The sequence below is a fragment of the Argopecten irradians genome, chromosome 15 (assembly GCF_041381155.1).
Source record: "Argopecten irradians isolate NY chromosome 15, Ai_NY, whole genome shotgun sequence".
Lineage (NCBI taxonomy): Eukaryota > Metazoa > Mollusca > Bivalvia > Pectinida > Pectinidae > Argopecten > Argopecten irradians.
Genome location: NC_091148.1, coordinates 5814828 through 5841126, shown reverse-complemented (window position 1 = coordinate 5841126; position 26299 = coordinate 5814828). Strand labels below are relative to the sequence as shown.

The following is a 26299-nucleotide window of genomic DNA, read 5'->3' as shown; positions in this document are numbered from 1 at the left end:
CAACTCACAAAAATGGTCAAAGTAAAGTACCTTTAGCTTCTGTTCGTGTAGTCTGGTTTCCTAATTAATATGTTTAGTATTTTTGGGTTACATTTCAGTCTTCGATTTCTCCATGATAATCCACACTGATGTCCGATTTGACTACGGTAATTACTGTACATACTGAACGTAATCTTAAAATATGTAAACTACTTCAGTAATATTGCTTACGAGTCTTGTAATGTACGGTACATTTCGTTAAAACACATGTAATCGTTGTCGCTGCAGCTATAATGATATACCTGTGTAGGCTTACACATGTGTGTATGACGTAACAGCGCCACCTGCTGGCACCGTCGAGATAACATAACCAAAACTGTGACCAAGTTATCAAGAGTGTAGCGACAGTCAAATCACCTGTCATGGTCGTCATTTTTAATGTGAGATCCAATGTAGTCTTTTAAAAGAGTTGCGAACATCGTCAAAAACAGATTGAAATCGGGACACTGCCTATTAAAAAGTACGAGTCCCTCAGTCTCTATCTCCAAGTACCACTCTGTCTGTACATGGTGGCATTAATATATATATATATCTTATTCCATTTAATAAAGCACTCTCAGATTTGAAAGACATTTCATAATTCTATATCAACAGCTAATACATGTAAATGGTCATCATCATCAAGTGCTTTATATGGAATTTCTTATTTCTTTCCGCACTCTTGGAGAACAGACAAATCTAGTCTTTGGGCTAGACATTAGATAGAGAAACAAGTCAAATCCCAGTAATAAAAGGCCAAACACTGAAAAGACTTTGGCTAACAGATTATGGGACATTAAACTTCCAATCTGAACAATGGATCTCACCATAGGGTACAGACCATCATGGAACCCCTGATGAAACATTTTACCATAGGGTAGACAGACCATCATGGAACCCCTGATGTAACATTTTATCATAGGGTAGACAGACCATCATGGAACCCCTGATGAAACATTTTACCATAGGGTAGACGGACCATCATGGAACCCCTGATGTAACATTTTACCATAGGGTAGACAGACCATCATGGAACCCCTGATGTAACATTTTACCATAGGGTAGACAGACCATCATGGAACCCCTGATGTAACATTTTACCATAGGGTAGACATACCATCATAGAACCCCTGATGTAACATTTGAACTCTTCTATATCAAAGGCTGGAACAGTTCATTAGGAAATTTCAGGGGTGGATGAATTATAAGTGTAGACGTTAGACCTCGCAATGTTTAAATGTAAACTGTGGAAAAGACACAAATCCAAATTACAAATGTCTGTCGGTGCACTTTCAGAATTGCAAGACGTAAATTTCATTGTGCATCAAAAGCTAATACATGTGAAATTGTCTTCATCACCAAGTGCACAAACCTATATTTCACCAAGATAGCAAACAATATGTTTACTATTGCCATCTTTCATACAAACAGCGATTTGTACCAATTGACATCTGATACATGTTTCTATTGGTGATGGAACAACGTCAAAAGATTATATCCTGCTCTAATGTCATTTCCGATTGCCAAGAGTTACGTTCCATCATCACTGAAGACTAGTACTGCACAAACATTTTAGAGTATCATGTAGTAAGTGAATTAATCCCATTCAGGCCAGTCTCTCCAGAGTGAGAAAATGCTTGTTGTAAATATGTAACTATTTAGGAGGCTTGAGTAAACACTTGTGCAAGATTTATAAAATAATGCTCCATAAGAATCTTACAGCACCGTTACAATAAGTGTTCCTGTTTACATTCATTCACTTGATAGACACGTTGGCTGGTAGCTGATCTAGTAGGCTGGTAACTGATTCAGCAGATTAGATTTTAGATGACATGTTAGCACTGATTAGCTAAAGCATCGGCAGCCTGACTGATTGCCACCTGACTGACAAGATCGCCGACAACATTGAGAAGTAGGCGGAGCCAGCTGAACTTTGATGTTCATACCTGACTCTGTTGTACAATGTGTTTGATTAAGTTGTGTACTATTTAATTTTTTACAATGTATACTTTCAATCACTGTATCAAAAATTCGTTATTGTTTTGTTTCACTTATTAAGCCAATGGTTTTAAGATGTTTTGTTAATACATGACTGGCCATTTCTCTCGACTTGAGGAAGTATTCATACTGTAGTGCATATATGTATTTACAAACCTCCCAATAGATCAAATTTTTCATCGTGTTTGTTAATGTGTTGGGTTTAGATCTATTGTATCCATTGTAATGTTATATGTAATGTCACAATCTAGCTACTGTTGTACCTTCTGACTTTCCGCTGCAAGGTCTATTTGGTGTGGAAAACCAATCAGGTACGGCTGACAAAAGATTACAGTATGTCTTCAAATCAGGTACGGCTGACAAAGATTACAGTATGTCTTATCAGAATATATTCCGATCAAACATGGTTTCGATATATACCTGGCTGTTAGTAGGGGATGTTATTCTAGTTGTAGACGTCAAGTTTGAATGCATTGCCTAATAATTAAAATTTGATTCATATCTACCTCACAGGTAATGTTCTCGGAGGTTGGCGCATGCGCGGCGATAGTTTACAAAATGTCTTGATTTTAGCCGAGAAATTGTCAACACTAGATTCAAAGCATCTATCTGATTAAATACTGGTGACAGAGTTAAAAAAATCTACGCCTACAGCTGGAATAGCATCCCCTACTAACATCCAGGTATGTGCCAAAGCCGTATTTTATCAGAATTTATCTCGTATTTTGACAAGATGAGATGGTCGGTCGTACATTGTACCCGATTTGGTTTCCCACACCTTGTGGTAAAGTTATAATTAGTCAGAAGCAGGTGATTTCTTTTTCGCACAATTTCTGACTGACTTTTCCGCTACAACAGTAGCTCTTTCCATAAGTACTTCACTGATTAGCGCTGATTCGAAGTCTTATACATGAGGTAATTAAAATGTATTTGTGTACCGTATTTTCCAGACAATAAACCGCACCTGTGTATAAGCCGCAGAGGCCTTTTTTACGATTTTTTCAGGTTTTGTACACGTATAAGACGCACAGTTAGATAAGCCGCATCCAAAAGGTAGGCTCATGCACCAACGTAATCATCTTTGTATACAATCAGAAACATACGATCGATCTCTATTGAAGTATACGGTAATGCTTATCGATCGTTTAGAATCACGAAAACTGTCTGTAAACTTGTACTGTAAATATATAACAAATAAAACTCACTATGGTGTAAACATCTTTAGCAAAATGGACTTGGTCATGTTTCTGTTCGTTGTTTATTCTGCCATTACGTAAGCCTACTTGTGTGTAAACAAACATGGCGGCCGTACGAATTCACGCTTACTCTCTCTCTCTCTCTCTATCATTTCAGCATGCCGGTTAAAATACTTTCTTCAGTATGCATATGATTTTAGTGAAACACGTGTGCAAGTTTGAGTTGATGCTTACTCTCGCTCATATTTGAGTACGCCGGTAAAATACTTTCTTCGGTAACGTTATGCATAGGAGTGGATTATATATCCTTTTGGATATATTTTATGTGTTAAATATATCTTTGTGAAAAGAGTTACTGTATCAATGGACTTTGTTTAGAGTGTTCTTCCACCGTTTTAAACTAGGTATCCCATGATGCAATTCACCGAAGCCTTATTTTTGTAAACTTCCGGATTATGACCTCGTGGTGTTTGCCGCTGCATAGATCGATAAAATGATGTTTTATAGACTGCTTGATGCTTATAACATTGCTATAATGTTCTATATAACATGTAAACCAGAGGGATCTTGGCGCCCACCAAAGAATGATTTATGTCTGACAATGGAAAGAGGATCTTTTCCCTGCTTTTCAAACTTTTTCAAACACACTACATATAAAATTTGAGACAGATCGCTATAGTACTTTCTAAGAAAAAGTGGTAACAAACTTCAACAATGAAATCTAAGATGGCGGCCGGTTGGCCATCTTTTTTACCGATCAGTCCCAAAAAGCATTATGGAGCAGTCCTTAAATGCAATATGCACAACTAGGGTTCTAGGGGAACCTACATATGAAATTTGAGAAAGATCCCTTCAGTACTTTTTGAGAAATAGCGGTAACAAACTTAAACTATCAAAATCCAAGATGGCCGCCTGTCGGCCATTTTGTTCACCGATCGGTCCCAAAATGCAACATACACAACTAGGGCCCTAGGGAACCTATATATGAAATTTGAGAAAGATCTCCTTCAGTACTTTTTGAGAAATAGCGGTAACAAACTTAAACTATCAAAATCCAAGATGGCCGCCTGTCGGCCATCTTGTTCACCGATCGGTCCCAAAATGCAATATGCACAACTAGAGTCCTAGGTGAACCTACATATGAAATTTGAGAAAGATCCCTTCAGTTCTTTTTGAGAAATAGCTGTAACAAACTTTAACTATCAAAATCCAAGATGGCCGCCAGTCGGCCATCTTGTTGACTGATCGGTCCCGAAATGCAATATGCACAACTAGGGTCCTAGGGGAACCTACATATGAAATTTGAGAAAGATCCCTTCAGCACTTTTTGAGAAATAGCGGTAACAAACTTTAACTATCAAAATCCAAGATGGCCGCCTGTCGGCCATCTTGTTGACCGATTGGTCCCGAAATGCAATATGCACAACTAGGGTCCTAGGGGAACCTACATATGAAATTTGAGAAAGATCCCTTCAGCACTTTTTGAGAAATAGCGGTAACAAACTTTAACTATCAAAATCCAAGATGGCCGCCTGTCGGCCATCTTGTTGACCGATCGGTCGCAAAATGCAATATGCACAACTAGGGTCCTAGGGGAACCTACATATGAAATTTGAGAAAGATCCCTTCAGTACTTTCTGAGAAATAGCGGTAACAAGAATTGTTAACGGACGGACGGACGGAAGGACGGACGGACGACGGACCACGGACGAAAGGCGATTTGAATAAAGCGAATAAACTTGATTACTGATTATTTCATTGAAATCACAGCGACAGGATACCAAGAAATACACATGTTGACCGAGTGTAACACGTGTGCAAGTTAGCAGTCATTCAGAAGATCGTTTTCTTGCTGTCTGCGGACATTTTTTGCACACACATAATATTTAAATAATATATTTAACTTATTGTTTGGTATTTGATGATTTTTGTTATTATTTTCTTGATAACAATCCTGCAGCAAATCGATAGTGAAATCAGTCCGCCATTTTGTTGTGACTGTAAACAACCACGCTTCAGTCGGCCGATTTTCCGTGAATTAAACAATTTTACGATTGAACATGTTTCTGGTACGTTGTTATTTTTATCTTTATTATATATTCATCACATATTATATAGTTTAAAAACAGTGATTTTTTCCATGTATAACTTTACTAAACCGCCATTGAGTTGTGACTGGAAACAACCACGCTTCAGTCGGCCGATTTTCCGTGAATTAAACAATTTTACGAATGAACATGCATCTGATTCGTAATTATTTTCATCTTTAATATATTTTCATTGCATATTTTATCTTTTAAACACTTTTACAGTGATTTTGGAGATGTATAACTCAACAAAACTGACGAGTAAAACTAACGATTTTCACATGTGAATCACGACATAATAATGCAAAAACATCGTCAGATTTTGGTTTTCGTCCACGGATAAGCCGCACTGGTGTATATGCCACACTACCGATTTTCAAGGGAAAAAGTTGCGGCTTATACTCCGGAAAATACGGTAATCTTTTTACATTATGAAGCGTATGCCGATCATTTTATGTATATATATACTGCCTACTGGTACAGTACATGTTTCTGATCTCGGTATTTGACGAAAGACATTTCCGACTGTTTAGCTCCGCCCCTACATTGAAGGGACAGCCAATGAGAGCCGCGCTTACACAGCTTATTGAATGTCGTTGGCAAATTGACTAGCTACCAATCAACGGAACCAACTACTAGACTGGCTGTTGCACGTACGCTTGTTGTAACGGCGCTGTAATGTCTACAATAACAGAGGACTTGCACTAAACCTAACATTATTCCAATGGCTCCAATGCTCTCCCCAACCCCCTTCAAAATAGAATGTTGATAATATATGATTAAATCTTATTCTATCATTGAAGCAATTCCATCTACTCTTTGCTCTCTTTTTATTACCTCGTGGGTCAGAATCAATTCCATTTACCAGAAACCAAGGTACACTTTCAGAATTGCAAGACGTAAATTTCATTAGGCATCAAAAGCTAATACATGTGAAATTGTCTTCATCACCAAGTGCACAATTCAACTTGATTTTAGTTCTTATAGTTTTAATCAAATTTTCAACTGATGCAGACATTAAGCCAAACATTAAACAACCTCCCCCACCCACATGATGTAGACTTTAAACATTTTGTCACAATACTGCAGATTCCTCCATTTTCTCACCTAGAACACGGCCCGATGAAAACTCCTCTTCCAAGGCGGTATCTACTTTGCTGATCTTTTGTCTTTCTTTGTATTTCTTGACAAGCTTTCTTGAAGCAGTCTGTAGCTTGTTTAATATGGATTCTTCTTGCTCAGACTGTAATTAGAAAGAGTACCGATTAGGTTATTAATTCTCAACTTAATGTAGTTTCGTATTTTTCTGAAACTTACTATAACCAACTTACGTTTTGAAGTCAAGTGTTATTGAAATTACATAATTATGAAGAAATGTATGCACCAGAAGTATTAAACAGTGGTTAAATATGTCTGTTTCACGGAATTTTGGCATTTCATGCTAGCCTGTTTGTTTACCATGCGTAAACAAAATGGCGGTCGGTGCTTTCGATCGCTACTTTTGTTTTGTGGCAGATGGGAAATACTGACAAGAGCACACAATACAATAGATCCCAGAGGGATCTTGGCGCCCACCAAAGAATGATCTATGTCTGACAATGGAAAGAGGGATCTTTTCCCTGCTTTTCAATTTTTTTCAAACACGATTACATAAAATTTGAGACAGATCGCTATAGTACTTTCTAAGAAATAGTGGTAACAAACTTCAACAATGAAATCCAAGCTGGCGGCCGTGCAGCCACCTTGTTGACCTATCAGTTACAAAATGCAATATGCACCACTAAGGCCCTAGGGGAACCTACATATGAAATTTGAGACAGATCCCTTTAGTACTTTCTGAGAAATAGCGATAACAAACTTTGAATATCAAAATCCAAGATGACGGCCATCTTGTTGACCAATTGGTCCCAAAATGCTATATGCACTACTAGGGCCCTAGGGGAACCTACAAATAAAATTTAAGACAGATCTCTTCAGCACTTTCTGAGAATTAGCGATAACAAATTTAAAATATCAAAATAAAAGATGGCGGCCTGGCGGCAATCTTGTTGACCAATTGGTCCCAAAATGCTATATGCACTACAAGGGCCCTAGGGGAACCTACAAATAAAATTTAAGACAGATCTCTTCAGCACTTTCGGAGAAATAGCGATAACAAACTTAAAATATCGAAAACCAAGATGGCTGCCTGGCGGCCATCTTGTTGACCGATTGGTCCCAAAATGCAATATGCACAACAAGGGCCCTAAGGGAACCTACATATGAAATTTGAGACAGATCCCTTCAGCACTTTCTGAGAAATAGCGATAACAAACTTTGAGTATCAAAATCCAAGATGGCTGCCTGGCAGCCATCTTGTTGACCGATCGGTCCCAAAACGCAATATGCACAACAAGGTCCCTAGGGAACATACATATGAAATTTGAGACAGATCCCTTCAGTACTTTCTGAGAAATAGCAATAACAAGAATTGTTAACGGATGGACGGACGGAAGACGGACAAAAAGCGAAAAATAAAATGAAAATATTTTCCAGCAATTTTATTTCCGTATTTTGTTTTTCCGTTTCCAGACGAAAGTTAGTATAGCGGTATCTTACGAAAAGTGCCTATTGAAGCGCAAAAACTCGAATGTTTCCATTCAAAACACCACTAACTTCCTTCGACATCCATATACGGTGTAAATTTATTTCTATTCTGCAAAAAGATAGGTATACAATTATAACGATAGCGGTCATTCATTTGTTACTACTGACTTGAAGTTTTTCATTTTGGGTCTCCGTTAATCCATGTGTATTCCATCTGATAGTTTAGTGGCTATAATGATTCTTCGATTTTACTTCATGCATGAATCTTCAAAGTTATACTATATTTACCAATTGCCACACCTTTACATTGATACACTTCAAGTAAACAGTCGGAAAGGTTTCAGACGAAATATTTGCTCAAATGCCAATGTCAGAAGCAAGTTATAATAGATGGATACGGAGAAATAAAATACGTTTGCCGGGATCCGGATAGCCAGGTTACAAATGTATGACGTCACAGAAAGGACGGTCTACGTTAACTAACTATTTTCAGTGAACAAATAATTTATTTGTTTCTTATTTGAAATATAAATTTTAGCAAAGTTTGAATGTGCTTGCATCAGAAAATCTGGCAATTATACAGCTTTGACATCGTCATATGTCGATAAGTTGGGGAAAGATTTTTCATCATCACAAGCACCTGTTTTACTTGGCTACCTTCATTTAAGCCATAAATATTGGTCTGATTGACTGCACATCTATCAAGAATTACATTAAAGTAAACTTGTGCAATTATAGTGAAATGATGTAATTGCAATGAATCAATTGTTAAAAGACAGCAATTCATTTCCTAGTACATTTAAAAAAAAAAAAAAAAAAAAAAGATATCAGTTCATGACATTCTGTCTTTGCATATTTAAGAGTTTAACTCCCTTTTAGGTAGGTATCGATTACGTTTCAAATATCACGAAAGGCTCACCAGTTTGGCAACCTTCTTCCTGCCCAGGGGAAGGGCATAATGAGCCTCGTACCACTGTCTGAACGGGGTAGCATCAATTTGGACAATACAGCTTTTGACAAGAGTCTTGGTTCTCACCAGCTCGTTGTTACTGGCGTTGTAGACGACATCGATGATACGTGTCTGTCTGGTGATAGCTGTCAAAACCGATAGAAGTTTTCGTAAATACACTTGTGGTAATACATTACAATAGGGAGGGTTTCGAGATCCCAAAACGATATTGGCTTGGTCTTGGTAATTGTGACGTCATATTTTGATGCTATTTTTGTGACATCATATCACCAGAATGGTTGGTAATTAAATCATACTTTACCCACATTATTTTGGGATCTCAGAACCCGCATACTTATTCAATCATGCGATTCCTAACTCATTCGCCCCTGAAATTCTGCTCTAGCTTTATTTTTAGAAGAGTTCAAATGTGTCTTAAAGAGTGAAAGAGTTAAAACACCCGACTAATCATTCATAATCAAACTCATTCTCAAATTTTGTTTGCTTGCATCAGAAAATCTGGCAATTATACAGCTTTGACATCGTCATATGTCGATAAGTTGGGGAAAGATTTTTCATCATCACAAGCAGTTTAATCCTTCTAAAATTTGAAGTCATTTTTCCTCAACAAACTCACAAACAGTCAACTAGGGCTTTATATGTAAATTGAAAACAAAACTAGGAAAACTATACTCATTCACCCCTGAAAATTCATAATGGAGTGTTCCTACCTTTGAAATGGAAGAGATCCATCGTGTCTTCAAGGGTAAATAAGTTACACTTAGTTACATAACTTGAATACAGTTTAATGTTCTTTTCCAAGTGGCACAAGACGTCCATCTGTACTTACCCTCAGATCCCCATGAGAAGTTTCCTTTGTCTAACCGTAGAGCACGGAACTTCTTGTTTCCACCCATGGTTCTCACAGTACGGATTCTCTGGGCACCAAGCTGTAGTCCAAAACAAGCAATAATTTATAATCTTGGAATCGTTGTGTAAAGTCTACCAAATATTTACAAATACAGGTTTACTACATAACATATTTTTATCATTTGCAGTACAGAAAAGAAAGCAGAGTCTAATCTTTTATATTATCTTTGGTGAATTTTTCAAGCTTGTATTTTTTATTTTATTTCAATGCCTCAGAATAAAGTGATAGAGAATTATCTGGAATCGTCAGGTAAAAACAAGTTGTCCATCAGCATTATTTCAGCCGAAAGATGGTGTTAGGTTGATCATCATTGATTCCAGAGAACTAAAATTACCATTCTTTTTATCTTTCTGTGATCATTAGTCAAATAACATATCAAATAGTGATAGAGAGAAATGAAAAATACATGTCGATCTCATGATCACTCAGCTATTTACAAACTTTTATTTTATGGATGCTAGATTACAAGTTTATTACAAATTACAAATGATTTATTCTAGAATTTAATAAACTTGCCATGAACTTTTTATTTCACTAATTTAATTTTCAAACATAATAATTAGTGCTGTGTATCGCGAGGTAAGTGACGATACGATACGTATTGCGATATTTTGAGACACTTTGAATGTTGTGGTGTCGTCGTAAATGTGTTGTTAGGTTTGTTGTATAATCGGAATATTTTAGCTTTTGCTTACACTCCTTACAAAAGATGCGACTTTTATTCATTTCTCATGTTCCATTACTAGATTTAGTAGACAGAAACTTGAAATAAGAAAGGGTTTTTCTCCTTGTGGAATTCCGCCGTTTTGTTACTAACAAACCTTCAGCTGAAGTTGATCAAGGCAGATAATCCAGTATTCAATTTTTATTTTTAGGTATCGCGATACTCATTAATTGCACACAATACATCGATGCAACGGTGAATTGTTACACCTCTAATAATAATATGTTTCTGGAATCGTCAGGTAAAAACAAGTTGTCCATCAGCATTATTTCAGCCGAAAGATGGTGTTAGGTTGATCATCATTGATTCCAAGCTAAGGCTTTTTAAGTAATTTACTTATATCCTTAAATTGTTAATGATTCAAAATTTAATTAATGCAGACTGAAATATTCAAAATCCTATTTCCAACAGGCCATTCAAGTATGTCGGAAGACTCGCATAAAATATGAGCAAAAATTTTATATCAATTTTAATCACTAAAAATTAAGTTTTTTGGAGACATTTTTTTAAAATTTAAAACTATGAAATATCGGCAATATCAATTGCAATGAACCATTGAAACTAACTGGATTAACTACAATTGTAATTTCTATTGGAATCTTCAGAGAAATTGAAATATTAATGAATCATTTTTTTATCAATATAGTACAATTGTTCATCATGGATTCCAAAGAGAGATCAGGAAATTATTATCATCTGCATCATCTGTATAAATGTAGCAAAATAATGTACAGTTGATTAATATCAAGAGATCTCTAGTCAAGAACTGTTTATATGATCAACTTTGCAGTGATTGTGTATCATATCATATTTCAAAACCATTTTTGACGTCGCACAATCAGGTGGGACTTTGGTCTGTCATCTTATATAGATAATTATTATCTCAAAACCATAAATTATATATATATTTTGACGTTTATGAACATGAATATTGGCCACATAATTCCATACAGTTGCATACATTTTGGAGTTTCATACAGATATTAAATCATACTTGCATCAGAAAATCTGGCAATTTATACAGCTTTGACATCGTCATATGTCGATAAGTTGGGGAAAGATTTTTCATCATCACAAGCATTGGTTTCTATTAACACCATAAGAACATCAGTGTTCTCAGTCATTTTTTCAAATGGTTTTTTTTTTACCCCCATAGCTTGCAAAATGGGGGTACTGTGCCATATTTACACCCGGTCCACCCCAACTGCGAACGATGCGTGTATATAAACCCCTACCGCTCTACCGCTGACTTGTATCGATGTATTGAATGAGTGTAGTTATTTATAGACTCCAGTACTGTCGCCAAATCCACAGGTAAACTGGTACTGGATGCTACGCTCGGGCCTCTCATCCAGCTTAACGAAACTGAATGGCTAGTTAGCTTAACCGATCTATATATCATCAACAATGCGTCTGTATCTACTTAAAAACAAAACAAATATTCTTCAAATTGCATAAAAATTCACTTGACTAGTATTTCTTTATTTTAGATATTTTAACAAATCTTCATATTTCTAGTAAAACTGCATATGAAACTCCTTATAGATCTAGCTATGCTTATTACGTAGGGAACCGCCATAACATGTCCCGGCTGCAGGCCGTGTGCAAAAAGTCAAAACACACGTGGGATTTATAAGACGAGTCCTAAACTGTCCTATATTTAGGATTTTCAATAAGTGGTTTGTAATATTATAACAGCAAAACTGACAAGCTAGAAGGTTAGTGGCATTTTAACCGTACTGTTATATATAATTAGCCATCAGCTTGGATCTGGTGCCGTACAGATAGTAAGTTCACTCACGATGTGATTATTGCAAGCCAACGTAAATGCTATCGGAATGCTCTTTAAAGTTTGTTAATGATCTCAAACACACTTAAAACTTATTGTGGCAATATTAAAGTAACTAAATTATAATATTTTCAAATAGTTCTGATAACTATTCATGTGTAATATCTCCAGACATTGACATGTGTACGGATCGAATACGGCGGACTGCCAATGTTTTTGACATATTCTGCAAGATATATTTCACTGTTTCAGTTACGGTGGCCAATAAAAGAAAACAAGCACAGTGCAATTATATTATGTTATTTCTTCTAAATACAACACTTTTTGTGCAAGTTGTCAAGCATTTATTGTGAATGTTTTGCAACGAAATTACCACCTTTATAACACTGAATTTGTGGTTCCCCGGACATCGTTTTCCCCAAAATTTGAATGCGCAAAATATACCGATAGTAGATTTTTTTCAGTATTTAAAGCCATAAGAAAAAATACATGTGCAAAGTACACTGGTGTGTAAGTAACACAAAATTTTACGGTATTTGTAACATTTACGATTGTGTTTGGTATAGCTGATGTAGCCAGAGCGCCCCGCGATTTACCTGTGGATTTGGCGACAGTACTCGAGTCTAAAAATAGCCACGTTGTGTCGGTAGAGTGTTAGCGTTTATCGCTACACGGTACAGAATTTCTCGCTGTGTTACAAATCAATCGATTGACGGTAAGGAACTTCATAATATTTATCATTCGCAGTTGGGGTGGACCGGGTGTAAGGGGTATACTATATTTGCATATTTTCCCCAAATGTATTATTTGATAGAAAATAAAGACAAACAAAGTGTAACGTAGATTTTGCCAAAGGAAAATAAAACACAATTAAAAACAGTTAGATATATATCTCTTTGTTTGATTTATTTTAAACAACATTGCTGCTTCTTAAATTTGTCTGCAAGTTATTCAATCAGATAAAATATGAACAGACGGCGTACTGTACATGTCGGCCGTGTTGTGTCAGTTTCTGTGTCAATCATGTTCTCAATATGCATAAAGTCCATCTTACATTAAAATTAATTTATAAATTCATTTTGAAAAGCAATTTTCAAAATATTTTGTATAGATCTACATTTTTTTTTACCCTACCGTTCCGTGAATGTACTGATCCTAAATGGCATAAATAATATGTCGCTGGTAAAATGTATCGCTCTCTTATAGCCGATTTCTGTCACAAATAATTTTCTTGTTCAAAGAACCATGTATGTGAATTTGAAGTTCGTTTTCATACTCTATGATAGTGCTTGACATACACAAGTCTAGTTGTTCTTGCACAATTAAAATTTGCATCGTAAATTGCTTCCCCTAACACATGCTCTTTGAGCGATATAATTATCAGTCCCGAGACTACCGATGGTCATAGGTATGGTCTCGGATTTTATCATAGGACAACACAGATAAGTAGTTAACACATCTGCCGCTTGGTGCGCGGCAGTTAATGTTTACTGAAAGGATTATTTCCGGTATTGCAAAACACGTTTTGACACACTTACAATTTCTTCAATCAAAATCAGATAATATAAACAATTATCACCAAATAATGGAAATTATTTAAGTTCATGCACGTACAGGTTGTAAAATTTATGCGTGCAATAACACAAATTGTACGTGATTCACACATATTTCTGTGTGATGGGGAACACTGAATATGCACAACAATTAGGAATGTTGGCTGTGTACTTTGTTCTGCTGTTTGTGTTTTGTTTAGATTTACATTAATGTGTTAGGAGCAAGGTTTCAGCCCTTAAAAATTAATACATTGGCTGTTAAAGTTAATTAAACGAGTTGAATGAAAAGAAAATGATCATTTATATCCGATATGTTGGCATCAGAAAAATCTGGCAATTAAACAGCTTTGACATCGTCATATGTCGATAAGTTGGGGAAAGATTTTTCATCATCAAGCCTCCATATCATGTGCAAATACATAAATGCAAATTACGAGTAATAATGCATTTTATTACCTGAAGTATAGTGCTTTTTATAATTGACTATGAATTGTTTTCCAACTTGCAACATTCATTTGAAATAGACTTAGATCAGATTATATTTCAAGGAAAAAGCTTGCATCAGAAAAAGATGTAGAGGCATTGTCGTGACATCGTCATATGTCATAAGATGGGGACAAATTTTTCATAATTGCAAGCTGATCTAATCCAACTTTTTGCCTTTTTTTTTTTATTTTTAAATATATTTCCAAGTACAAAATTTACACAACAGAAAATGTGGGTAGAATTTCTTTGTCGTTACCTCTAGCATATAACAGACAAGCAATTAAAGATAGAATTTTCTCATGAGAATTATTAACTTTCATTCAGTGCTAAAACTATAAGCAAATCAATATAGCTATTAAGCAGCTTTTTGCTTGCATTAAAGAAATATATGGAGGTAGTGTCACGGCATCGTCATAGTGATCAGATGGGGACAAACATTTCATCACAACAAGCATGAAGCTGAAGTCATTAGAACAGAGAACTGAAAATCTAATCAAGAACATACACGTAATCTGTAGAGATTGCTAAATGTGTAACAGGAGAGGAGAAAATGCAGCACCCAGCCAAACTAGAATTCTAATTCGGAACCTCTACACTATATATATCAGCATGCTCTACAAATGGAGCTACCTGGTCACCAATGATCGACCCAGTCCAATCTCGCTACAGATGCATCATCTTCAGCAATGATTAGCTTGCATCAGAGAAATATATAGAGGCATTGTCACGGCATCGTCATAGTAATCAGATGGGGACAAATTATTTCATCACAACAAGCATGAAGCTGATGCCAATAGAACAGAGAAATGAAAATCTAACCAGAGGGCCTGTATCGCTCACCTGGTTTTTTGTTAGTAATTATCACAAGACTCTGACAATTAGAAAAATAAGCAAAATTGACTCCCAAAGTTTAATTTTGAATCACAACCATACAATGATGCTATTGATACCATACAAATATGCTATCCAATACATAGGTTCAGAGATAAAGTAATTTATATGAAAATAGTAGCCTAATTGACCTTTTGACCTCGCATCTATTGCCGTCTAAGGCCCCGGGGGTCAGCCCTATCATTTGTACAATTTCAAATCCCAAACCTATAAGGATGCTACCATTGCACTATAAGTGCTCTTCCATTCTTAGTTGCAGAGAAGAAGTCGTTTATATGGAAATAGCTAAATTGACCCCTTTTGACCCCACCCTTCAGGCCCCCGGGGGGTCAGCCCCATCATTTGCAAAATTTTGAATCCAAACCCTATAAGGATGTAACCATTGCATTATGAGCGTAATCCCATGTTAAGTTGCAGAGAAAAAAGTCATATATATATGGAAATTGACCACTTTTGACCCCGCCCCTCAGGCCCCCGGGGGGTCAGCCCTATCATTTGCACAATTTTGAATCCCCACACTATAAGGATACTACCATTGTATTATGGGTGCTATACCGTGCTTAGTTTCAGAGAAGAAGTCGTTTAAATGGAAATAGCCAAATTGGCCACTTTCGACCCCGCCCCTCAGGCCCCCTGGGGGTCAGCCCCATCATTTGCACAATTTTGAATCCCCACCCTATAAAGATGCCACCATTGCATTATGGGTGCTATACCATGCTTAGTTTCAGAGAAGAAGTCGTTTATATGGAAATAGCCAAATTGGCCCCTTTTGACCCCGCCCCTCAGGACCCCCGGGGGTCAGCCCCATCATTTGTACAATTTTGAATCCCCAAACCTATAAAGATACTACCATTGCATTATGAGTGCTATCTCATGCTTAGTTTCAGAGAAGAAGTCGTTTATATGGAAATAGCCAAATTGACCCCATTTGACCCCGCCCCTCAGGCCCCCGGGGGGTCAGCCCCATCATTTGTACAATTTTGAATCCCCACCCTATAAGGATGCTACCATTGTATTATGGGTGCTATCCCATGCTTGGTTTCAGAGAAGAAGTTGTTTATATGGAAATAGCCAAATTGACCCCTTTTGACCCCGCCCCTCAGGCCCCCGGGGGGTCAGCCACATCATTTGTACAATTTTTAATCCCCACCCTATAACGATACTACCATTGCATTATGAGTGCTATCTCATGCTTAGTTTCAGAGAAGAAGTCGTTTATATGGAAATAGCCAAATTGACCCCATTTGACCCCGCCCCTCAGGCCCCCGGGGGGTCAGCCCTATAATTTGTACAATTTTGAATCCCCACCCTATAAGGATGCTACCATTGCATTATGGATGCTATCCCATGCTTGGTTTCAGAGAAGAAGTCGTTTATATGGAAATAGCCAAATTGACCCCTTTCGGCCCCGCCCCTCAGGCCCCTGGGGGGTCAGCCCCATCATTTGTACAATTTTGAATCCCCACCCTATAAGGATGCTACCATTGCATTATGGGTGCTATCCCATGCTTGGTTTCAGAGAAGAAGTCGTTTATATGGAAATAGCCAAATTGACCCCTTTTGGCCCCGCCCCTCAGGCCCCTGAGGGGTCAGCCCCATCATTTGTACAATTTTCAGTTAGTAGCCCATAAGGATGCTACCACTCAAATTTTGTTGAAATCCGACCAGCGGTTATGGAGAAGAAGTCGATTGTTGACGGACGGACGGACGGACGGACGAGAGAAATGAAAATCTAATAAAGAGTATAGATACAATAATATAGCTGTAGTTAATGGTGTGTAACACTAAACAGGAGAGGAGAAAATGCAGCAGCCAGACAAGAATTCAAACCCGGGACCTCTACACTAGCAGCATGCTCTACCGAAAGACCTTCCTGGTCACCAATGATCAACACAGTCCAATCACGCTACAGATGCATCATCTTCAGCAATGATTAGCTTGCATCAGAAAACTATATAGAGGCATTGTCTTAACATCGTCATATGTTATAAGATGGGGACAAATTTTTCTTCATCAAAGCAAGCATCATCATGCAGCATTCAAAATTGAAAGATAATTGCATCTGATAAATGGTTTCATGAAGACAACATCTAGAGCCTAACATAAGGATTTTATGTAACCATGTTTAGAAGTAAACAGCTACTTATATTTTTGAAGCCCTACCCCAGTACATTTTTTCATTTCTTTTTTTTAAATAGTAACTTCAAAAGGAAAACTAAATATTATAAGCGTTTATTCTGGAGTTTCAGCACTTTTCATATTTTCTTCTTCTTGTTTATGCACAACAATTAGGAATGTTGGCTGTGTACTTTGTTTTGCCGTTTGTGTTTTGTTTAGATTTACATTAATGTGTTAGGAGCAAGGTTTCAGCCCTTAAAAATTAATACATTGGCTGTTAAAGTTAATTAAACGAGTTGAATGAAAAGAAAACAAGAGGCCCATGGGCCTTAGCGGTCACCTGAGTTCGGATACAGAAAGAAACAAAGACACAAAAACACTATATATTTGCCCATCAGGCCATTGAAACCAGTCAGTGATTTTATAACTGACTTTTCAATCTATGAAGAGTATCTGGTTCCATTAAATCTGTAAATTCAGAATATTTTTTTCTTCTTATTTTAGTCATTTTTACCCCTTTTGGAACCGCCCATCTACCCCTGGAGGTTGGCCAGGACCAATGTGGATATGATGCTAAAATGCTATCACAGGGTAATAATTCTAACCAAGTTTGACCTATTGAAAATTAAGCAAATAATGCTCATAAATGTATTTTTCCAATATCCATTTAAATAGATTTGACCCCTAATCAGGGGAAAGTCTGAGATGCCAGGGCCATGAAATTCACAATTTTTGTACAGGGCCTTAAAAAGACCTTCCAATCTATGAAGAGTATTTGGTTCCATCAAATTTGTAAATTCAGAAGGAGACTTTTGAAATTTTAGCCATTTTGACCAATTTTGGCCCCACCCTCTGGCCACTGGGGGTCGGCCAGGACCAATAGGGATATGATGTTAAAATACACTATCTCAGGCTAATAATTCTAAAAAAAGTTTGACTCATTTCTTATAACAAATGACCAAATAATGCTCAAAAATGTCTTTTCCCTATATAAACTATAGTAAACTTGACCCCCTCCCCAGGGGGGAACGCGAGATCCCGGGGTCATATAATTCACAATTTTTGTAAAGGACCTCAAGACCTTTCAATCTATGAAGAGTATTTGATTCTACCGTATCTGGAATTTAAGAAGAAGATTTTTGAAGTTTTAGCCTATTTGACCCCTTTTGGCCCCACCCCTCAGGCCCCTGGGGGTCAGTCGTGGAAAATTGTTAATAGGAATTAATGGCCATCTCATACTGATAATTCTGACAACATTTGACTTATTTCCTATTACAAATGACCAAATAATGCTCAAAAATGTCTTTTCTCTATATAAACTATAGCAAACTTGAGCCCCTACCCAGGGGGGAACGTGAGACCCCAGGGTCATATAATTCACAATTTTTGTAAAGGACCTCAAGACCTTTTAATTTATGAAGAGTATTTGATTCTACCATTTCTGGAATTTCAGAAGAAGATTTTTGAAGTTTTAGCCTATTTGACCCCTTTTGGCCCCACCCCTCAGGCCCCTGGGACCATATAATTCACAATTTTGGTTGACCTTTGGCTATGGAAGGTTTCTGCAAAATTTCAACAAATTTGGTTCAGTAGTTTTGGAGAAGTCGAAAAAGTAAATTGTTTATCGCCATACGACGGACAAAAGGCGATTAGAATAGGTCACTTGAGACTTCGTCTCAGGTGACCTAATGATCATTTATATTAGGGCTGAAACGATTAGTCGAATAATCAAAGGCGATTAGATTAATGAAGCTCCGACTGGAGTTTCATCTCTTTATGTACATGTTTTGAACTCAACAAAGCATATATGATGTGAGAAATACTTGTTAAATTACGTCTCTGTGGAAGTTAGTCATTAATCAATGAAAAAGTGGATGTCATGAGAAAGCTTGCAACACACTGTTCGCCAATTTTCACTAGCGATCGACTCCCATGTTTTTATGTCACGGAGGCCTAATCGCTGCCGGGACGCTCGGGAGTGGAAGGAGCAGTAATCTTTAACATTTAAATTTTACTATTGCATGTGTTTATCATATAAAAAGAATGTTTTTGTTCATATTCTAATTGCAGAAAAAAGTTGTTGATTTATTTTATTTTTTTGATCAAGGAAATAAAAAAGTTCATTGACGAAAATTTGGTCTTGTCGCTCCGTGGCGATCCAGATTTGGTTGATTAGTCATACATGTGAAGGTCATGTCAAAACAGCGGGTTAGCAGACTTGATTTAAACAATGTTACGGAAGACGATACAGGAACGGAATTCAGAGCTTATTTGGGATAAAAATATGTTTGTTTTGTCAATAAATCTATTCTTATTTGTTGGTAGGCTTACATTATATTAAGGCATGTCCTCTGTCATATTGTACATTAGGTGGTATTATTAGTTGATAACAAAACATGACGGACGTTGTCAGTAGTGAAACAATATAGTTGCCTTTAATTCAAACGATTAATCGATTAGTAATCGATAACATGTGACCGAATAATCGAATACAAAAATTACTAATCGTTTCACCCCTAATTTATATCTGATATGTTGGCATCAGAAAAATCTGGCAATTAAACAGCTTTGACATCGTCATATGTCGATAAGTTGGGGAAAGATTTTTCATCATCAAGCCTCCATATCATGTGCAAATACATAAATGCAAATTATGAGTAACAAGAGATCCCAGAGGGATCTTGGCGCCCACCAAAGAATGATCTATGTCTGACAATGGAAAGAGGGATCTTTTCTCTGCTTTTCAAACTTTTGCAAACATACTATATATAAAATTTGAGACAGATCGCTTCAGTACTTCCTGAGAAACAGCAGTAACAAACTTCAACTATCAAAATCCAAGATGGCTCCTTGGCGGCCATCTTGATGATTGATCGGTCCCAAATCGAAATATGCACAACTAGGGCCCTAGGGGAACCTATATATGAAATTTGAGACAGATTCATTCAATACTTTCTGAGAAATAGCGATAACAATCTTAACTATCAAAATCCAAGATGGCAGCCTGGCGGCCATTTTGTTGACCGATCGATCCAAAAACGCATTATGTACAACTAGAGCCCTAGGGGCACCTACATATGAAATTTGAGAAAGATCCCTTCAGTACTTTGTGAGATATAGCGATAACAATCTTTAACTATCAAAATCCAAGATGGCTGCCTGGCGGCCATCCTGTTGACCGATCGGTCCCAAAACGCAACATGCACAACTAGGACCCTAGGGGAACCTATATATAAAATTTGAGACAGATCCCTTCAGTACTTTCTGAGAAATAGCGATAACAAACTTTAACTATCAAAATCCAAGATGGCTGCCTGGCGGCCATCTTGTTGACCGATTGGTCCCAAAATGCAATATGCACAACTAGGGCCCTAGGGGAACCTACATATGAAATTTGAGACAGATCCCTTCAGTACTTTCTGAGAAATAGCGATAACAAACTTTAAGTATCAAAATCCAAGATGGCTGCCTGGCAGCCATCTTGTTGACCGATTGGTCCCAAAATTCAATATGCACAACTAGGGCCCTAGGGGAACCTACATATGAAATACGAGACAGATCCCTTCAGTACTTTCTGAGAAATAGCGATAACAAGAATTGTTAACGGACGGACGGACGGACGGACGGAAGGACGGACGGACGGACGGACGGACGGACGGACGGACGGAAGGACGGACGGAAGGACGGACGACGGACCACGGACAAAAAGCGATTTGAATAGCCCACCATCTGATGATGGTGGGCTAATAATGCATTTTATTACCTGAAGTAAAGTGCTTGTTATAATTGACTATGAATTGTTTTCCAACTTGCAACATTCATTTGAAATGGACTTAGATCAGATTATACTTCAAGGAAAAAGCTTGCATCAGAAAAAGATGTAGAGGCATTGTCGTGACATCGTCATATGTCATAAGATGGGGACAAATTTTTCATCCTTGCAAGCTGATCTAATCCAACTTTTTGCATTTTTTTTTTTTTTAAATATATCTCCAAAGTACAAATGTACACAACAGAAAATATGGGTAGAATTTTTTTTGTCCTTACCTCTAGCATATAACAGACAGGCAATTAAAGATAAAATTTTCTCATGAGAATTATTAACTTTCATTCAGTGCTAAAACTATAAGCAAATCAATATAGCCATTAAGCAGCTTTTTGCTTGCATTAAAGAAATATATGGAGGTAGTGTCACGGCATCGTCATAGTAATCAGATGGGGACAAACATTTCATCACAAAAAGCATGAAGCTGAAGTCATTAGAACAGAGAACTGAAAATCTAATCAAGAACATACACGTAATCTGTAGAGATTGCTAAATGTGTAACAGGAGAGGAGAAAATGCAGCACCCAGCCAAACTAGAATTCTAATTCGGAACCTCTACACTATATATATAAAGCAACATGCTCTACCAATTGAGCTACCTGGTCACCAATGATCGACCCAGTCCAATTTCGCTACAGATGCATCATCTTCAGCAATGATTAGCTTGCATCAGAGAAATATATAGAGGCATTGTCACGGCATCGTCTTGGTAATCAGATGGGGACAAATTATTTCATCACAACAAGCATGAAGCTGATGCCAATAGAACAGAGAACTGAAAATCTAATAAAGAATATACACAAATCTGTAGGGGTTGTTAATGATGTGTAACAGCAGACATCGCCAAATTTGCAGGTCCGACGGACATTTTAAAACCCGGTCCGTACGGACCGTCCGGCAATTATTGAGTAATGGAAGTTGGTAGAAATGGTGTCTCTGAAGTATTATGCAGGTGCCGAACCTGGCAAATATGTAAACTGCATAAGATGAATTAGATAATCACAGACCTGGGTATATATTCTGAAGCAAATGTGGATTTCCCATTCCCCAATGTGTATTTTGCACAACCAATGTGTATTTTAAATTATCGGTCAATGAACTGTTACCAGCACAGAAAAGTACTTAATTATGATATACATTATTTGATTTTTACTTTAACGAATATCTTAATATCAATTACAATAAAACAATTTATACATTTCAAATATATTGTTTATAGTTCCAATACACACAGCACAGAATGGTTAGTGGGTAAGACAACAAGTAATATGATATAAACTAAAATGGCAAGTAACTTTCATGACCCACGTGTCTTTGGCAGTCATAACTCCAAGCAAGGCCGCAGGAAAAGTACCTGGCACATTAGGAAGAAAATATGTAATGTGTGCCCTTTTGTGACATCTAGAGAAAGGGCCACTCCTCACTATACTTTGCCATCAATTCCTTCGTCCATACCTTTTTAGGTGTGCAAGAGTCCTCACGATTGTCATCTTTGCTTTTGTTTAGACATTTTTCCTAACAGATCAGTGTCACGCTGACGCTTCACATTTCCATGCAAAATGTTCATCACATTCAAGCGCTCTTCAGACGCTTCTTAGCAACCGAAACTCCTCGAGATTTTCCGATATATCGCTCATTACGGAGAAAGGTATGAACACGATGTCTTTTTTAAAGTTTTAATTTGCATCAATAAATCATAGAAAGCCAACGCAATGCGTATTGTGCATTTAGGACCACATATGCGTACTAAATACGCCAAAATTGTACACATACCCAGGTCTGTTATCATGAAAACAGCTGCCTGGATACTTATAGCAGGGAGTTATGTTTACTACAAAACTTCACATTTATGTTCCGTCCGGTAAACTAATATTATAAGCGTTTATTCTGGAGTTTCAGCACTTTTGATTTCTTCTTAAGCTTGTTTATGAGTGATAATCTGAGTCTTCAGAGATAAGCATTCTAAATAGGAACTATTACAAAAAGTAATGTAGACACTTGTTTTCATTAAATTTCCTTTTCAAACGAAACCAACATTAAATTTTGCTTGCATCAGAAAATCTGGCATATTCAACAGCTTTGACATCGTCATATGTCGATAAGTTGGGGAAAGATTTTTCATCATCACAAGCTAAAGGTTGACAAAATAGTTCCTGTTCAGTGAAAATCAAAAATTTATTCTTCGAAGGGATCGATTATCTTGTAAAATAAAAACAATCTAACTTTAATTTATCAATCCGTCATGTTTAGTTGAGTTGCAAACTGCATGTATTTACATTGTGTAGCAAAAGCAACAGTCATAAAGAAGAAAATAGCAAGAATCAAAGCGTAGAATACTTCATCTGATCTTGAAATATGTAACATGCAGCATGCATTTAATATTATTTGTATGCATTGAGATGTTCCTATGATGGCAGTATGACTGCTTTTTCATGTTTTGTTTAAGCCCCAGGCTGACAAGCCAAAATCTTTCACTCTGGTTGCAATATCCCTATATCCATCTGACAGACCCATAAAGATTCTATTATTCCAAATTGATATCCCTTCACTTTATTTTGAGGCTAGGGTTCTCACTAAGTTTTTTAATAGATGGTTGAAAATTAATAATAGGTGGCTGGGGGCAGCAGGCCCTTATGGTGGCTAATACTTATTTCTGACAAAAATAGCCGGTTGTAAACAAGGAAATAGATGGCTTTGCCGGCAACGGGCTTTTAACGAGAACCCTGGAGGCGCAAGAATAAACTTCTGAAAATTATATATTTGAAAGGCAACCGTTTTGCAATTTGAGAACCAAACCACATGAAACCCATTAGGCTAAATACCTGAATCATGGAATCATCAGTGGATAAATTGTTAGTCCATCAGCATTTTGTCAGCCGAAAGATGGTGTAATTTTCATTCATCATCAACTCCATGCTGTTTAGGTAATGAACCATGGGGACTTGTTCATGAGGTGTTTGTAAAATTTCCCTTTTTTATTCTAGCAAATGTTCATATTGGAGAACAGAAATTATGCTCAACATTGTAACCCAGTCCTCAATATCACATTTCGCTTCACTGTTCCCTTATCAGTTTTGATTTTTAAGCAAATTGAAGAAAATTAAAGACCTTTTTTAAAGACTTTTTTTCTTTGACTATATTTGATATTTTACATACTAGGATACTGTTTAAGTTAACTTAGCAAGAACTCTACAAGACCAAGACCGCTTTTGTTTATACCTTTTGTGAATGTAATTATACAAATTTAACTCCTGACAAAGCTGCAGATTTTGACACAGGCTTTGTCAAGGCTCGTCTGAAGCAATATAAAATCACCAGGTCTGTCATTAATTCAAAAACAAACATCAAGTGTCCAAGATGTGTCCAACCAGGAAAACTGTATACCGTATTTGACCCAATAAGCGCCCCTCCACCTTTTTGAGGCTTCGATTTCAATTGTCCACGCATAAACAAAGACCAAAAGTACACAAAACTGTATAGATTTGCAATAATATGGTCTTATTAGCACCTTTTCATTTTTCATTGTTTTTCGAACACCCTGGGTACTTATTGGGTCGAATACGGTAAATAAAAGCTACAAAGAAATCATATTACTCAACAATCTGTAAGTTGTTTGATGTATACCTTGGTGTTTGAGGCAGGGCGACCCAACTCAAACTTCCTCTTCTTGTGAAGCTGGGCCATACGGCCTCCAGTCTTCCTCCTCTTGTGCCATTTGTCTCTGGAGATACCTGGCAAACAGCGAGAGGGCAATTATTTTGGAGCAAAATGACAACAGCAAAATTGACTATCAGAACTGGTGATGTTGAAACGGTGACCGCCTTATATCCATACGGCCCAATAGTTTGAAGGCCTGTTACTCCGAAGGCCAAATAGTCCAAAAACAGATGATAAATGAAAATAAACAACGAATTTGTTCGTTTGTTTGAGTTTTACGGCCCATCGACAACTATGGTCATTTAGGGCCAATATAATTTAAAAAAGGGCACAATCTTGAAATATGTGAACGTATCAGATATTAAAGAGTATATGCATTTTAAGTGTACAATGTAATCTGGTTTAACACCCTTATTTTAAATCGGGAAGTATGTTGAAAATGGTTGCTTGTATCAGAAAATCTGGCAATTATACAGCTTTGACATCGTCATATGTCGATAAGTTGGGGAAAGATTTTTCATCATCACAAGCAACAGTCAACATGTCGCATTATTCTGTCGAGCATTGTCGAACATTTCTAATGATACGGACATAAATAGCTATTCCGGAAATAACTGATAGTGACACACACGGGACAATGTCATTCAAAATCATATCAAAGCCAAAATACTCGATAGGTTTTCTTCGGTTTCTCGTGTAAATGGTACTGTAATGCAGTTATAAACATTGTCAGCGACTGGGGGTTTCGTCTCAAATAAATGCCAATAAAATTTTAAGTACAATTTTCAGAGATTGTAGAAAGAGTGTGAGTTAACAACAATATATCATTTATTGATTAACGAAATATTTCATCATTGATGTTGGAATATTACGTTGATTTTCGAAGATTGAAAAGTCACGTTAATTTCCACACATACCCATGATGGCGATTTACCGGAAAAGGAAGTTTTCTCGCAATATCTCGGTAAGTTCTCGTTGGACATTTGAGGGGCCTCATACGGGATACTTCTAACTTCGATTCGTTCGACGATTTGTGGACGTTTTGGGGGAGATGATTAGGGATTTTTTTAAAAATATAATAATGAGTATTTGGTAATCAAACATCTTATATTGACACTGATTTTGCATGGACTTTAAAACATTGAAACAATTTTGATTACAGCATTTTAAAATTCATGGTGTACAAAGATAGACGGAATTATTCAATAAAGAAATTCTCGACATATTATCACATGGGCCTCAACCTATGGGTCGTGAGTTCGAATCCCAAGTGGTGCAGTCACCAGGTACTAACCCGCTAGTCTAGTCGGTGGTTTCTCTTCGGGTACTCCTGCTTCCTCCACCAATAAACCTGGCATGTCCTTTAAAGGTGATAAAAACAGAAGGGACATGGAAAATGAGATAATACGCTAGAAACATTTGTATGTCCTATTAAAACATATATCAGTTTGATATTTGCTTATATTTTGTCTCTAAATAGTAAAATTAAT

The 26299-nt window shown here is 36.9% G+C and overlaps 1 protein-coding gene and 5 non-coding genes across 6 annotated transcripts in view; all 6 read right to left on the bottom strand.

The window, feature by feature from the left end:
* The window catches only part of LOC138308865 (small ribosomal subunit protein eS8-like), a 35873-nt gene extending 10075 nt beyond the window's left edge, over positions 1–25798 (bottom strand). The window contains exons 1-5 of the mRNA XM_069249895.1: positions 25727–25798; positions 24777–24883; positions 9685–9784; positions 8805–8980; positions 6407–6542 (exon numbers count right to left, since the gene is read on the bottom strand). Of these exons, the coding sequence (XP_069105996.1) occupies positions 6407–6542; positions 8805–8980; positions 9685–9784; positions 24777–24883; positions 25727–25730 (523 nt within the window). The 5' untranslated portion in view covers positions 25731–25798. The remainder of the gene's footprint in view (positions 1–6406; positions 6543–8804; positions 8981–9684; positions 9785–24776; positions 24884–25726) is intronic.
* LOC138309878 (small nucleolar SNORD12/SNORD106) lies at positions 8436–8525 on the bottom strand. The gene has a single exon (XR_011206345.1). It is a non-coding gene; the product is annotated as a small nucleolar SNORD12/SNORD106 (small nucleolar RNA).
* On the bottom strand, positions 14143–14235 carry LOC138309881 (small nucleolar SNORD12/SNORD106). Its single transcript, XR_011206348.1, has one exon. It is a non-coding gene; the product is annotated as a small nucleolar SNORD12/SNORD106 (small nucleolar RNA).
* Positions 19859–19951, bottom strand: LOC138309880 (small nucleolar SNORD12/SNORD106). The gene has a single exon (XR_011206347.1). It is a non-coding gene; the product is annotated as a small nucleolar SNORD12/SNORD106 (small nucleolar RNA).
* Positions 23983–24063, bottom strand: LOC138309877 (small nucleolar RNA Me28S-Am982). The gene has a single exon (XR_011206344.1). It is a non-coding gene; the product is annotated as a small nucleolar RNA Me28S-Am982 (small nucleolar RNA).
* Positions 25253–25342, bottom strand: LOC138309879 (small nucleolar SNORD12/SNORD106). The gene has a single exon (XR_011206346.1). It is a non-coding gene; the product is annotated as a small nucleolar SNORD12/SNORD106 (small nucleolar RNA).
* Positions 25799–26299: the final 501 nt, after the last annotated feature.